The sequence below is a fragment of the Hippopotamus amphibius genome, chromosome 3, assembly GCF_030028045.1.
Source record: "Hippopotamus amphibius kiboko isolate mHipAmp2 chromosome 3, mHipAmp2.hap2, whole genome shotgun sequence".
Classification (NCBI taxonomy): domain Eukaryota; kingdom Metazoa; phylum Chordata; class Mammalia; order Artiodactyla; family Hippopotamidae; genus Hippopotamus; species Hippopotamus amphibius.
In genome coordinates, this window is record NC_080188.1 from 151,294,928 (window position 1) to 151,311,183 (window position 16,256).

Here is a 16,256-nt window from a genome sequence, read left to right on the forward strand (position 1 = left end):
AAGTGATTGATCTACTGCTTTTACCATACACCTGCCTTTACCAGTGGGATTTTTCCCTTCTTATGTTTTCTTATTTCTTTTTACAGCCTTTTCCTTTTTATTTAAAGATGACCCTTTAACATTTCTTGTAAGGTCAATTTAGTAATGATGAACTCTTTTAGTTTTTACTTGCCTGGGAAACTATCCTTCAATTCTGAACAATAACCTTGCTGGGTAGAGTATTCTTAGTTGTAGGTTTTTTCCTTTCAGCACTTTAAACATATGCCACTCCCTTCTGGCCTGCAAATTTGCTGCTGAAAAATTAGCTGGTGTGATTGCCTTATGGGGATTCCCTTGTTTATGACTCTGTTTTTCTCTTGCTGCCTTTAAAATTCTTTCTTTAATTTTGCCATTTTCATTATGATATGTCTTAGTGTGGGTTTTTTGGGGTTCATCTTGTTTGGGACTCTCTTTGCTTCCTGTAGCTGGATATCTGTTTTCTTCTTCAGGTTAGGGAAGCTTTCAGCCATAATTTCATCAAATACATTTTCTACCCCTTTCTCTCTTCTTCTGGGACCCTTATAATGTGAATTTTAGTATGCTTGATATTGTCCCAGAGGTCTCATTTTTAAGAATTTGTTTTTCTTTTTGCTGTTCTGATTTTGGGATTTCCATTATTCTTTCATTCAGATCACATATGCATTCTTCTATACCACCCAATCTGTTGTTGATTCCCTCTAGTGTATTTTACATTTCAGTTCTTATATTCTTTATCTCTGACTGGTTTTTTCTTATATTTTCTAAATCTCTGTTGAAGTTTTCAGTGAATGCATTCATTCTACTCCCAAGTTTGGTGAGCATCCTTATGACCATTTCTTTGAACACTTTAAAAGGTTAATTACTTATCTCTGTTTCATTAAGGCATTTTTCAAGGGTTTTACTTGTTCTTTTGTTTGAAACATATTCCTCCATTTTCTCATTTTGTTTACCTTTCTCTGTTTGTCTCTGCGAAATTATGTGAAAATTACCTATGCTGGTCTTGAAGGCATGTCCTGTGATGTCCTATTCAGTCTGCATGTGCTCAGTGGCTTTGGTGGGAGAGCTGTGCCTGAAGTGAACATGGGCCACACCTTCCCCTAGGGTGTGCTGGCAGCCACCACCTTGGTGGGAAATAGGGCTGGATTCAGAGGGGCTAGAGCCAGATCCAGGTGCAACCAAAGCTTCTCCTAGGCTCAATGACAGTCACTGCCCTATGGGGTAGGGTTTGAGGCTCAAGGGACTGGAGTAGAAGCCCTGAGGATGTTGGGTTTCTGCTGAGTGTGATGGCAATCTCTGCCTTGGTTGAGGACATGGCCAGATTCCTAAGGGCTTGGAGCCACACTTCTAAGCTGGTTCTGCTTTTTCCCCAGGTGTACACACCTTGGTTAGAGGCAGGGTGGGGGCTACAGGGGTTGGAGCCACACTGCTGAGCTGATTCCATTCCTTCCCTGTTATGTGCATGTTTATTGACAACAGCAGCCTCCACCTTAGTGGGGAACAGCACGAGAGTAGGAGGTGCTGGAGCAGGAGCCCAGTGTAGGCTTGGGGGCACACTGGGGCAGTCCTGGCAGGCCAGCCAAAGCACCTAGCAGTTGTCAATCTGCTGCCTCCATGCTGGGATTGGGAGCAAGCAAGTCTGTGCACATGCTCTTCAAGAGCAGGGGCTCAGTTTCTTACTCCCCACTGGTAAGCCCCACTGGTTTTCAAACCAGCTAAGAGGTCTCATTTTTCCTGGTGTTGAACCTCAGACCTGGGGTGTCTAATATGCGGCTCAAACTCCTCACTCCCTAGGGAGGATCCCCAAACCGGTGATATCCTCCTTCTCTTCTGGGTCACCCACTAGGGGTGTGTGTCCTGACTAGATCACTTCTCCTCCCCTCCTACCAGACTCTATGTGATCCTTTCTTTATAGCCTTGGTTTTAGAAAGGCTATTCTGCTAGTCTTCAGGTTGTTCACAGTGAGTTTCTCTATGTGTAGCTGTAGTTTTGATGTGTTCATGTGAGGAGGTAAGCTCAGGGTACTCCTACTCTGCCAACTTGATCCCGCCTCTCTTGTTATGTTTTTATAAAACAAAATGTTTACCACCACTTTGCTGAAAATATAAAATTGATTAGATTCATAAGCTATTTATTCTTGGAATATATCCCATTCACCAAAACAATATAAGACTATGGTTATAAAACTATTAGTAATCAAACACACATGCACATAGAATAGTTGTCTAAACAATTATTTTAGAATTCCTTGAAACTGATGTTCAATATTTGAACACTATTCCTCTTCTGAAATATTTTTCTAGCCAGAATTGTAAAATTTCCATGAAAGCAGTAGTATTCAATGTCTAGTCTGTTTCATCATTTTATTTAACTCTATCAATTGTGTTTTCCTGTGGAATGAAGAAGCAGAGGAAAAAAAGATAATTTGGGATATCTTTCTTTTTTGATACTAACATCATAATCTCTAGAAAAAATATACTTTAAAAATTGTCTTGAATTGCTGATAGTTAAGTTTCCAAATTTCAAGTTATCAATACATTTTCTAACTGAACAGAAAACTATCTTATGCTTCATGCTTTGTTATATATTAAATATTACTGGGTCAAGTAATCCAAGAATTGACTATATTTAGAGATCAATCTAGTTAAAAGCTGGTATGGTTGCTGAATTGATTGTTTTCTCACAGATTATGTGGGGATAGTTTTAAACATGTTTTTTCATTCAAGACTTTTTAGTTGAGACTGACCCAGAAAAATTTAAGGGACTTACCTACTGAAAAAGAACTTACCGCATTCATTCCTTGCCCAAAAAAGGGCACTATGGCATGAGCTGCATCTCCCATCAACACACAGTGTGATTTAAAGTGAAAAGAAGAGCACTTAATGGATATCATGGGCTGGGCGGGCAACAGAAAGAAATCTTGTGCCAGGGCTTGCCTTCAGAGGAAAATAATCAAAATGTAAAAATTTTAAGGTGGATATTAAATATTGCATAATTCTTTCAGATTTACTGGCTTTGTTAACATAACATTTCATTGAAAAGTTCATGAGAATGCCAGGAAGAAAACAGGAAGAAAACTGAAGTTTCTTCTAGTTCCCAAATTCCATTGTCTTAATTACATTCTTAATTTGCAACAATGTTAATCACATCCAAAAAGAACAAGTTTCTCTGCATTTGAATAACTTGAAATATGTCTGTGTTATATGTGTTATATGTCATGAAAATTTCATTATCAAGCACAATTTTCAACTACACTGATATGGTTTAGGTTTCCTTGGAAAAAATCAAGAGGCAGTTGTGCATTTGATTAACACACACAACAAACAAAATTAAGTTAATGTGAATCCATATGTATTTGGAAATGAACAACTGTAATTAAGCTAATATCTGTCAAACATCTACAGAGGTTTCATGGAAGCTATAGGTTGAGAAGTTGTACATACACTAGAGGATCTTAAATCTAGCGGGAGAGGCAAGAAATAGCCACAGAACAAGTTCTGAAAGTATCTAAGGGCTAAATTTTGGTGTACAGAGATTTCCCTGAAAAGTCAGAGAAGGAGAAACCAACGTAGGCAATTGAATTGTTCTGCAGGAAAGGATGAGAACTGACAATTTTTAAAAGATCTGCTATGGGTTGGCAATGGACTATCCCTTTTACGTAATTAGCTCATTTAATTTTCAAAATTGCCCTAAAAGTTAGGTATCCTGATATCTATTTTAATTATGAAAAATCTGAGATTCAAGGAAGTCAGGGACAAGAGCAGTATTAAAATCTTGCTTTTTCTTCAGAATTTGCTGCTTCCATGAAGATGTCACTGGAGGTAGGAAGTGAGCTAGATTCCAGAACGGAGGGACCGTGGGAGAGAGGCACTGAGTGAGAACAAACGACAAGGTCCATATGGAGGTGATGTTGATGTGGGCTAGAGGAGCTGAGACTCATAAGCCAGACAGCTAATATAATTAGCTATCAACTTGGAGAAATTTATATGTGCCTGGCCCTGTGCTGAATGATTTATAGGCACGATCCCCTTTACTCCTCACAACAACCCTTTGGGGCAGGTACTACTATCATCACTATTTTACTGTGAGGGGCATGAGACTTAGGAAAACTTATACAGCTAGCAACAAGTGGACTTGAGACGAGGTTGCCAGCTATTTCTGCCATGACACAGATTTGTGTTCCCACCAGCAGGAGGAAGCACAGCCAAGCCCTAAGGGGCCTGAGTGCCCGCACAGGATACATAAAAGGCCCAGGGACATTGGTGACTTGTCTTTCCCAGGGAAACTGCCCTAGCCTGGCTTTTTTCAGAATTCCTGTTCACAGCACAAGATACTCTTGGACTTTTGCTATAATCTAGGCTTCCTGTCCAGGTTACTGCATGATCGGTCAAAAACAAAAACTGAAATAAGGTACATTAGCCTTTATTTGAATTTTGAATAACTCAGACCAAGGGGCAAAAGGCATAATTGTACATCTTGAAACTTACTTTCCAATTAGAGGGATAGAATCCGGAAAGTACTTCTGAAAGAAATCCAGCACATCACTACCAGTTAGCAGTTTTTCAAACTCTTCAAAGGGCATGAACAAAGTACACGTGAAAGATTTGTTCTGTGAGTAGAAGAGGAACAGTGTGAGAGAGATCGGGGGCCAGGCAATGCTAATACTAAGGAAGATTCCTAAATCTCACAGCGCTCGCTGTGGCTCAGGGGACTCTGGGAGGAATGTCCAAGCAGACGGGAAAGGCAACCTCTCTTTCTTCCCTCCCTCTCACGGAAAAGCTCAGGGTGCTCCCCAGCTTCTTGGTTATTAGGAGAATTTCTATACTGTAAACTCCAGATATTTTCACCAAGCAAGCACTACACTCCTTAGATTATTAATAGGCTGGTTGGATTTGATTTCTCCTCATTTTTTTCTTTATTGTTGTTCCATTTAAGATGTTAAGACATTAAGGTACTGGACCCCAGGACTGTTAACAAGAGGAAGAAAAAAAGAAGGAAAGTAAAAGGCCAACCAGAGAAATATAAATAGGTATATCATAGATAATAATAACTATACATGTATATATTATATATTTATATAGCAAAAAAGTCTCTAGGGTCTAATGAAAGCACAGCCTTGCTCTTCTGAGATAATGTATGTTCCAATGTCCTCCAGACCTTATAGGATGAAAAATACTTCCTAATATATAACCTAAATCTCTTTAGCTTTACTTGGGGACCATTTCTTCCTTCACTGTCTTGGGAGAGGTGGCGGTCAGGTACCACTACACGTAAACCCCCATTAGTCATCCGTATATGTTAAGCATCCTTTCCAAAGTAAATATTTTGGATTCTTTCAAGTTTTTCCTCAGTATCCCCAAAGTTTGAGATATAATCGCTAAATAGCCTAAACAATGACAAAGTTGATTACATATATGCGTACAGAGTATAAAAGTAACGAAAAATATTCATTATATGTGTAAAATGACACTTGATAAGAACTTTTATACTACCGTGTTAGGAAGTGCAATCATCATAAAGGTATCTCTAGGCCAAATATGCAGGTAATTAGGTTCCATGGCATACTGCAGGGAGAAAACGTATGTACAATTAGTGTATTAATGTAGCACCTCTGCATTAACAAATAAATAAGCACATTGACTCCGTTTATTTTATAATTGTTTCCACAGCAATTTAAATCAGCTTCACATGCCTGGTGATGTGCACATCCATTGCTACATAAAGCAGAAGTGGTCTTAGAAAAGACTTTGTGTTCTGTCATTATCAACTCAGCCTTAGGTGAGTTTTTGATACCATGTATAATATAATTCAAGGTTTGAGAACATGCTACAAGATGGTCTTTCTCTCTCTCTCTCCTCTATTTCCATGGACACACATGCATATACACATGCATAAATATGTATACCTACATATATAAAATATATATTCTATACACACATAAACTATGTGTGTGTGTATGTCTGTATACATAGGTAATATTTTTATACTTTATTTTTTACCTTATTTGGGTACTTATTTGTATAAACAGAAAAGTCCTAAGTTTAAATTTCATGGACAAAACAAAGTTTTTCAAACAAGCCTCTTATCACTTGTTTACTATAATGTAAGTAGTAGAGAGAAGTGCTCTCTCTTTAGCAGCACCACTACAAGGCAATAGCAGCCTGAGTAGATATTTATTGCTTGGGTACATGAATTGACCCAAAGACCCAACTGACCCAAACCACTGAAGTTTCCAGGGGTATTACATACATAAAAATGTGCAATCAGTTTTCCAACTATATTGTTTGTATTACTTTCTATAAATGTTTAGAGAGTACCTACCATGCATATGTCTTACGTGGTAAAAAGACTACAGAAAGTACATGTTAGTCTCCTAGCTAACATTTTCACACTTTTTTTATAGTTATTGTATCTCAGGAGATGAAACTGTTTCTTCCTGACTTTTTTTTATCCCCAGAGCCCCAAAGAAAGCCCAATACACAGACAAAGAAATGAATAAGTGAATAACACTTTGACCCTAAAAATCTCACAAGGTGGTTGAACAGGCAAGATATATATATATGAAAAGCCAAAAAACTTCTAACAACAACTCAAGTGGTAGAGAGACAAAATGATTTGGTACTTAGGTAGAAGTTTAGGACATAAAAGCTGGGCAGGTAAGACAATTGTGGGGCTGGAGTGGTTAAAACAAGGGATTTGTAGGTTAGGTAGGAAGTGAAGGACAGTGGCTCTGAGTGGGAGTGAACCTGCTAAGCAGAGTGGAGGAGGCACAAATGAGCCCAATGCCTTACTGGGTAACCAGGCTACCAGCCTGGACAAGGTGAACGTCCTTGCTTTTCCCTCTTGCTACTTTTGACCACTCTACTTTGTGTTGATAAATATGATACCAAGAACACTCTGATATTCATACATATTTCATGACCCTCTTTAAATTTTCAGCTTCTTCATTCCAAGTCATGCTCTCGATAGATATCCTAATGCAACAGCACTCCCAAGGTCGGGTTTGTCAGAATCCCCATTGGTCTTCTCACTAGAAGTCCCTCCAAACATAAAGTCTAAGCAAAGACAGTTTGCTCGCTGTGGGAAAACAGCTTTAAGATGAGCTCCCACATAATTCCCAAAAGCACTTCCCTAATACTCATCCAACTATGTCACTCACCCAATCTCTCACCCCTACTTCAACTGTCAGAGATGGCATGAAAGTGTCTTCCACAGTAAAAAAAGAAAAAAAAGAAAGGAAGGAAGGAAAGAAGGAAGGAAGAGAGGCAGGAAGGGAGGCAAGGAGGGAGGGAGGGTGGAGGGAGGGAGGGAGGAAGGCAGGGAGGTAGGGAGGGAGGAATGAGGAAAGGAAAAGGAAAAGGGAAAGGGAAAGGAAGAACGAAAGAGAAAAGGGACAAGGCAAGGGAAAGGAAAGAAGAAAGAATCGAGAGAAAGTTTCATAGAGTTGTTTTTGGGCCATGTCAAAATATTCCCATGTCTGGTCACATTACTATGTCAAAACAACATTTCTTAAAAGAGTAGAAACTTTCTATAAATCAATAATTGTTAGTATTAAATAAGAACACCTAGAAAATAAATGGCTATCTTAAATCTACATTAGTAGGCATGATCCTGCTCAACTAAGGGACAATTTTTCAACAGAATCCTATTATCCTATAATTCAGATTATCAGATCCTGGGCCATTAGAATATGACCCAGCTGAAAACCATAAAATGTCAATGACAGATTAGTAAATACTTTTTTGACCAGGAGGAAGAAATAGAAAGACATAAGATGCTAAAATATGGATTTGCCTGGTTGACAGTTTAGTATATAAGTGGTATATAATACCACTATCCCAAACTAGCAAGCTATTTTATAGATGTCTGAATTTCAAATAGGATAGATTAAATCAGTACCTTAAAATGTATGTTTTATGTGCAAATCAAGTATTTAACGAAAGCTGTTTACTTTTTACTACTTATAAGCCAAGATCCTCATTGCTTCTGTTAGCATTTTAATTTTCCTTAATAAATTCCTACACATTTTCTTATGACAATACACAATATACACACTACATATTTGCCTCTGGCCACATACGGTTTAACATGGGAACCAGGGAATGAGAAACATGCAATGCAAATCTCTTTGTAACAGCTTGCTGTTCACTTTATTTAATAACTATTTTTATTTAATCATGAGTATAAGAACTCTGGATTGTAAGTACACATAGTTGATTTCTAACCCCTTTTTTTTTCCCAAGAGATAATAGAAAAATGGTATTATTGTGTAAGACAAATCCTATGTGTTTCCAATAAGGTATTGTAATTCCTCTCCTTTCTTTCCCAGTCAAGAAAACATATCAAAATTAAGAGAATGAGAGTGATATTATTAAGGGGATACCTGTATATCCAAATTATTATTAATTACAAAGTATATGGGGCAGATCTTAAAATGGATCAAGATATGCTGCTGAGAACAACTGCACTGGAATCCACTTCTATACTAACATGGGGCGGGGACGGCGGGGAGCGGTACGGAGAGTTGTAGAAAGGAGAAAAGAAAGGGAAAGGACTTACATCCCCATTCTTAGGTGGAATAGTCAACTCCATGTACCCATGAGGAATGTATTGTTGACTGTAATCAAAGCGGGGTTTCTTCATGAGGTGAGTTCTGACAGTGGAATAGGCTCCATCACATCCTACAATGAGGTCACAGGGGACATCTTTGGGAACCTTGTCATGTCTGAAAAATAAAATAAATCATCAAAAAAATGTCTAGCAATAAAAATGAAGTACCTCTATTGGGTATAAAAGGTAGTGACTTAATGGGGCTACTACTCACTTTTACATATCTGATTTAGAGCTTTGAGTCAGTCGCTATACAGTGAAGATAACACTTGCCCCAGGCATGGATTTGCTTATAAGAATAAGGATAACATACAGTCATACTGATTAATAAAGACATGCTGGGTCACAGAAGCATGATTAAGAGTTGAGTTTCCTGCATGCAGGAAGAGAACCTTGAATAGAAGGCAAAGTGTTTCAAATGGAAGGAAAGTATGAACAACCACAGGGATGTGACCAGAATCTTCTAGGAGCCACACATTTGTCTTGAACAGAGGGGATCAGAATAAGAATTTAAGAAAAGAATACAATTGGGAACGGAGGAGAAGAGAATTTTGAATATGAAGACAAAAGTTTTAAATACATTATTCTGGCAAATGGAAGAAAACAATTTTTTTTTTTTCCATTGGGGAGATGGTGTATGAAGAGTGGTAATTTAAGATAATTTACTTAGGAGTGGAAACATTGCAGTGGAGCCAGAATGCAGAAGGGAGAGAAATGCGGACAAGGTGACTGTAGTAGCCTACCTGTGTGGGGATGAGAGCCCAAGGATGGCAGTGCTCAGGAAGAAGGAAGACATAGGCTGTGAGGCAAACAGGAAGTATGAAAGATTGGGGAATGTTTACAGGTCTAGTGGGAGAAAATAAGAAAAGGGGTACATCAAGAATGATTTTAATTATTTGGGTAATAGAACCAGGGAAGTCAGGAGTGGGAGATGCTTAGATGTGTTTGAGATTATGGCTAAGAAGTACTTGTGAAGGTGTTTAATGGGAAATTAATATTAATTAGGATTGAAATAAGGATTGAGAATGAAGATAAAGGCCTGGCCTGGAGAGGTTGATCATAGAAACATGAATTACAAGTAGTTATTGAATGTACTGTGAATTCATGACATATCCCACTAGTGGAGGAAATGGAGTCAGCCAAGGGGAGGCAGACAAAAAGTATTCAGAAGGAGAAGCAGGGCAGTGGAGGGTCATCTGTTTCGAGGGAGGAGAGTGTTTGAAGCAGAGTACAGTTACCAGGGTCAAATACCGTAAGAAGATGAGTGAGCAGGAGAATCAGGAAGAGTCACTGGTGCTAGTATTCAGAAGGCATCTAAGATCTATATAATATAAAATTACTTGATTCTAGAAACTACTTGAATTACCCAGTTAGTAATCATTTAACTTTTTCAAAAGAGCCAAAGAACAAAGTTTACAGGTACAGTTCTCCATTTCAACCCTTCACCACTGAAGTCAAAAGTCTGACTGGTGATTACCCAAGCACTGTGATCATTCCTTCCTCAGGATTACATTTCAACAGCCTGTGGCCAAAGTACACCTTTGCATTGGGATATTTCTCAACAGCTGAGGAAACAAAGAAAAAAAAATACTAATAGAAATGAAATTCCAATTCTTATTTCACTTAAATTGAAATTTTAATTATTGTCTGAGAACAGTGTGATAGAGATACTTATTCTTAATGTAAAAATGAATTAGTTAAAATGTAATTTGACAGCTATATGACAAATGTTCCAGGATAATTTGGTAGTAAAAGAGACGGATAAAAATCAACTATCCACCTCTCAAAAAAAAAAAAAAAAAAAAACCCCAGCTAATTCCATTATGCAAATTCTTACAGCACTGTAATTGTTGGCACCCTAGGAAATGGTGCAGTCATCACATATTTTAAAACTTTTCCCCAACTTAAGGCTTAATTTGTGATTGGAAATATTCAATCAAACTTCTTTTTTCATACTATGTCTGACTCTATATTTCTTTTTAGCAAGTCTTCTAGACTTCTGACTCAGTTTGTCATAAATATAGATTATTGATACTAATTTTTTTGGTAATCAAACACTGGAACAGTTAGGGGGAAATGAGTAAGAAGATTTGAAACTTCTCAATAAATAGAATCAAATTATTTTAGTACTTTTTTGCCTGCTAACAATCTATAGTGAATTTCATTTTCTGAATTATTAATATGTTCTTATCATAGTAGGAAAATATTGTTTTTGTTCCTACTAATTCTCATGTGCAGGAGATCTTTAGCGGCTATTTATTGTTCTTAAAGCTACAAATCAGAATGCAGGTGTTAGAGCTGGAATAGACCTCAGAGATGATTTATTTCAAAACTCTTCATCTTATAAATGGAGTAACCAAGATCCTGGAGGGAAAGGTAAGATGCCTGAGATCACACAAAGTGAAAAATTTAGGAAAAATAAGCCAGAGGTCTGACTTCCAATTCAATATTCCTATCTGTACTTCTCTCGCCTTTTCATCTCAGGTTTTCTCTTTTTTTGTTCTTCTTTGCTTGAGTTTGATTTGGGGTTTGAAAACTTTAAGATTCTTGGACATGGGATTGGAAGCTTTGGAATATTGAAATCTGAGGTCTATTCCAGCTCTGACACTTGCATTCTGATTATCTATGTTTAAGAAATCTTTTGACAAATAACTTGGAGAAATCAGAGCTTACCTGAACCACTATGGGTATGCTTTACCAATACAAACACAAAATGTGTTTGTGGAATCAACCTTTTCATAAATTTTATTTTATTTTCAAATTAAACGTATAGTAATACATCCCAAAGAATTTTCCATGGAGCACTAGCCCTGTGATACGCTCCCTGAAATAACAGTTCTGTAGTCAAAGTCATTAGAGAAATGTTCATACTCTGACCCTCCTGGCTGTGCTGTCCTGGTCCCCAGACATATGTGGCTATTGAAATGTGGCTGGTTTGAATGGGGACGTGATGCCCCACTGGGTTTTGACAACTTAGCGTGCGCACACGCGCGTGTGCACACACACACAAAACAATAAAATGTCTCATGAGTAGCTTTCTCACGTTGATTATACATTGAAATGATAATATTTTGGATATATTAGGTTAAATATACAATTAAAATTAATTTCACCTATTTCTTTTTAGGTTTTCTAATGTGGTTAATATAAAGTTTTAAATTATGCATGTGGCTGGCATTTGTGGTCACATCTTAGAGAGCATTGCTCTGGAAAATCCACACTGCGACAAATAGAATAAAGGCCCTAAGAAGTACTATACGAAAAGACTTTTTAAAACTAATTTGATGCAGGGTTTAAAATTTACTTGACCACATATCCTTTTCCTGTTTGTTTTATTTAGCAATTATTAACATTCCACCAAATAATAAACCATGAAACAATCCTACATGAAAAGTTGAGGCAGGGAAATGATTTAGTTACAGTACTTCAGAGGGGAGCCTATTCTGTCAGAAGGAATGAGCATTTATCTGTGGAATGGGTGGCTCACACAGCTGATGCCATGTAAAGGAATAGAGCTGTGTGAAAGAACTTTCTATGCCAAACAAAGTTTAGAAGTCAAGAGATTCAGCATTCTTGTTATTAACATATCTATGTCATTTGTGAAATTGCATGCTGTGCAGTGCATCCCTACTGAAAAACAGGGGAACATGCAAGATTGGATCTTCCCCATGTTCTAGCTCCTTATTATTAGTAGGTGTTTCTTATATAATACTGGAGGCAGTGACTGTAAGAGTTAAAAGCATGGACTTTGGAATAGACAGACTCAAGTTCAAGTCCAGATTCTACTACTTATTAACAGTGTAACCTGCTGCACTGTGGAGCTTGCTAAGCCTCCTTTACCATCTATAAAACTGAGGTAAAAATAATTACCATTTCACAGAGTTGTTTAGAGGGTTATACAAGTTGATGCAATATAAAGCAGTTAACATAGTGCCTCGTGCATCAATGAATATTTTCTATTATTTTTATCTTAATAAATTCATAGGATACTTTTAAGAGATTGTTTTAGGTCCACTATGCTACTTTTTTAAAAAGCTGTTTTGTAGTTTCTTTTCTAAGATCAACATGACTATATCAAGCAACCTAGCTCACCCCCACCTACCTACTCATCCAAAAGTTAGTCTTACAAATACAAGTAAAGAAATGGAATTAAGAAGGATACTAAGCCCTATTTCTTAAGTACCTGGTGAATCAACTATAGTGACCTTCCCCATCACTCCTCCTCCCAGTTCAATTCACTTCAACAGATATGTTGCAAACTCACCGTGGATAGGGGACTGTGGAGAAACACAGATAAATCATTGGAAGCTCTGCTCTCCAAAAATCAGAGGCTGCTGGAATGCATTAAGAGGGACTGATTGATTTAAAATATAGTAAATATACTAATGGCATGCTTTGCATGGAATGAATCTGTTTAGTACAAATGCTGAAGAAGAGAAAAAACTATGATCAAGAGCTACATGGAATGTGATTAGATTGATTATCCAAGCTACAAATTTAATTTGCAATCCAGGGGCTTTTCACTTAATGGGTAGGTCTTTTTAGTTACACACAAAGAATCTTCAGGCTTATATACACCTTTCTCTTTCTCAACCTCCTATACCCTGCATCTGTTTTGTCTCCTACAAATATCTTGAATCTACACCTCCCCGCAAACACTTGGCTATAGCTTTAGTCCGGGGTCTTGTTTTTGCACACAGGGCTTATCATAATACTCTAAAACTTGCAGCCTTCTATCAGCCTTCACACTATTGCTTTTCATTTTTCTAATGAGGAAATCTAATCATGTCTCTTTGAAAATTATTATATTTGTATATCTACTGTTCCACTAGACCATGAGTGCTCACTCCTCATGAGTTCTTCACTGAGGAGTGAGCACTCATTTAATCCAGTGCCTAGAATACAATAGGAATTCAATACATGCTGAACAAATGATTTTTATTTAGACCATTGATAGATGAAAAAGAGATGCTGGAAGATGTATTACCACTACTTTTAAAGAAACACTTTGTATTATACATAGTCTTGCTCTTAATAACCCATAAAAAGGAAGAGTAAACAAATCTCAACAAATCATGTGACAAGATTAGTCTCATGTGTTTTACTGAAAATGACAACTGGTGAATGAAGTATTGGACTTACCAGTCAACAGATCCTTGTTTAGATTTTCTCTGCTTATAGAAAGAATATACTGCAAGAAAAATATAGTAGATACTGTTCGTTTCTGGAGAATGGACAAATATGCTTCTATGTTATTCACTCAGCAATAGGAAATATTAATTATTTAGCCGAAGGTTGCAAGCTCAGTTTTATAACCATTTAACTAAGTAGCCTTTTTTCTATAAACACTTTAATCAAATACTTGTAATACAGGACTTCCCTGGTAGCACAATGGTTAAGAAGCTGCCTGCCAATGCAGGGGACACGGGTTCGAGCCCTGGTCTGGGAAGATCCAGCACACCACAGAGCAACTAAGTCCATGCACCACAACTACTGAACCTGTGCTCTAGAGCACGTGAGCTACAACTATTGAAGCCCGCATGCCTAGAGCACATACTCCTCAACAAGAGAAGCCACCGCAATGAGAAGCTTGAGTACAGCAACAAAGAGTAGCTCCCACTCTCCACAGCTACAGAAAGCCTGTGCAGAACAACAGAGACCCAACACAGCCAATAAATATAAATATTAATTAATTAATTTATAAAAAATGAAAAAATACACAATGTAATACAATGTTCAAGTTTAAAGTTAGGCTTTTTCAAAGTTTGATACTATAAAAAAAAACCTTTTTCTGGTAGCAAAAACATTATTTTCACTAAGATAGTTTTATTTTAACAATCAGACATAAATCTCATATACTCATCTTAGGTTTCCAAATCCAGCTGTGTAAAAAACTTCAGAAATGACAGCAATACTAGAATAAATGTACTATTTCCCAAAGAAGTGACTTTGAAAGCCTTCATTTCAATGTGAAAGGCTGTGTGTGTGTCTGGTGTGATTGTGAAGGGGTGAGTGTTGGTAGGTGTAGATGGACCCCAGCCGGGACATACGTTGGCTGTTTCTGACTTCATAGGGCCAACTGTTCCATGAGGCATGTTCAGAACAGTGCATATAGCCCGTGATACTTTTAGGGGTTCGTGAAAAAAATTTTAGTTTATTTTAAAATCAGAAGAAAAAAATAAATATAATGAGTATGTATAAGAATGAATCCAGTCTGGATTATATTAAAGATTAATATAATCTTTATATCAATGCACTCATATAATCTAATTTTTAATATTTATTGTTTTACAGAGAAAGGGTCTCATGAAGGCAAAAGTGCCTATCTAAGGCTCATGGAAGTCATAATGCAGTCTTGCAATTCAGGGCAAGTCTATTGCTTTAAAAATTTAAAACATACAATTTTCCAAATTATGGGATATTACAACATTTAACACAAGTATGGTAATTTATTAATCTTCACCTCATTCAAATATAGGCATTTAAAATTAACACCTAAATCTACACTTGGTGTAAAAATAACTTGGTCATGCTGCAGAGGCAGTGACTGAGGAGGAGCTTCCTGTGTCTTTGCTATAAATTAAAATTAACAGGGACCTCTTAACTCTCTACCTCATGGTTCTGTTTTCCAGTCTTCTACATTATTAATCATTGCACTTCAATAGAAACCACAGTTGTTATTCAAAGTATATTAGGCAACATTCAAGTTATGAAGGCTTATTAATGTGAGGAAAATATTCTTTCCCTATCAGTTGATCTCTATCAGGCTTAGTTGAGATAATCTGGACACTACTCATCCCGGAACCAATAGACACACTGGTCCTGCAGGAAGACCAGGGAGAGTCCTGGTCTAATCTACTCCATGTCTTTGGGCAGTATCCTATTATAACCAAAAGTTAGAATCACTCACATCAAGCCTCTCTTCTCCAACACATATTCTAAAAGGCTTATCTTGTGAAGAATAAGTAAGAATAAGAACAAACAAGTCAAGAGCTATAAAGTGGCCCTTGTAACCAAACCTAAAGGAAGCAGGATAATCTCCTTTGGAGATTTGTAAGACAATAGCTGCAGTGCTGACTTTTTCAAATATGTTAGGAAAAAATGTTCACATTCTAGTCCGGAAAGCCTTTAAATAAGAATGTTTTCTAGTAAGGGGGCATGTTTCTCTATTTTCGGTATAGGAGTTTAGGAATAAGAATTGGGGGAACTCTGACCTGCTCTGTATATTAGAGAATATTTTAATATTTGGCAATTGGGGAGGGAAATGGGAGGAACCAGCAAGACAGTCGCGGCAAGGGAAAGAGGGAAGAGAAAATAACAGCTGGGAGAGGGAGGCTCAGAGAAGGGGTTATAGAAAGGATTTCAGAGGTCAAATTGTACGCACTAGGGATTTATAAATTTTTTGCTGTGCCCTTCGTCAATGTGGGCCTTCCATGACCCCCAGGTCTTTAGCATATTCATGTGTATTTTGAGTGAGTTCTTTTTGTGGGAATTGGTGAAAAGGGTGAGTTTCATATACGGCCATGGTATACAGCCAATACTAGAGGAGAGGGAGTGGACATCAAGAGGCAGCAGAGGACAATAGGTAGGCTCCCTGAGCATTTGAAGAAATCCTGGGATCGTGGGGATGG

The 16,256-nt window shown here is 37.4% G+C and overlaps 1 protein-coding gene across 1 annotated transcript in view; it reads right to left on the reverse strand.

The window, feature by feature from the left end:
* The window catches only part of KMO (kynurenine 3-monooxygenase), a 55,061-nt gene that overhangs the window by 11,292 nt on the left and 27,513 nt on the right, over positions 1–16,256 (reverse strand). The window contains exons 5-10 of the mRNA XM_057726881.1: positions 13,768–13,816; positions 10,103–10,190; positions 8,575–8,740; positions 5,508–5,579; positions 4,503–4,624; positions 2,804–2,951 (exon numbers count right to left, since the gene is read on the reverse strand). Of these exons, the coding sequence (XP_057582864.1) occupies positions 2,804–2,951; positions 4,503–4,624; positions 5,508–5,579; positions 8,575–8,740; positions 10,103–10,190; positions 13,768–13,816 (645 nt within the window). The remainder of the gene's footprint in view (positions 1–2,803; positions 2,952–4,502; positions 4,625–5,507; positions 5,580–8,574; positions 8,741–10,102; positions 10,191–13,767; positions 13,817–16,256) is intronic.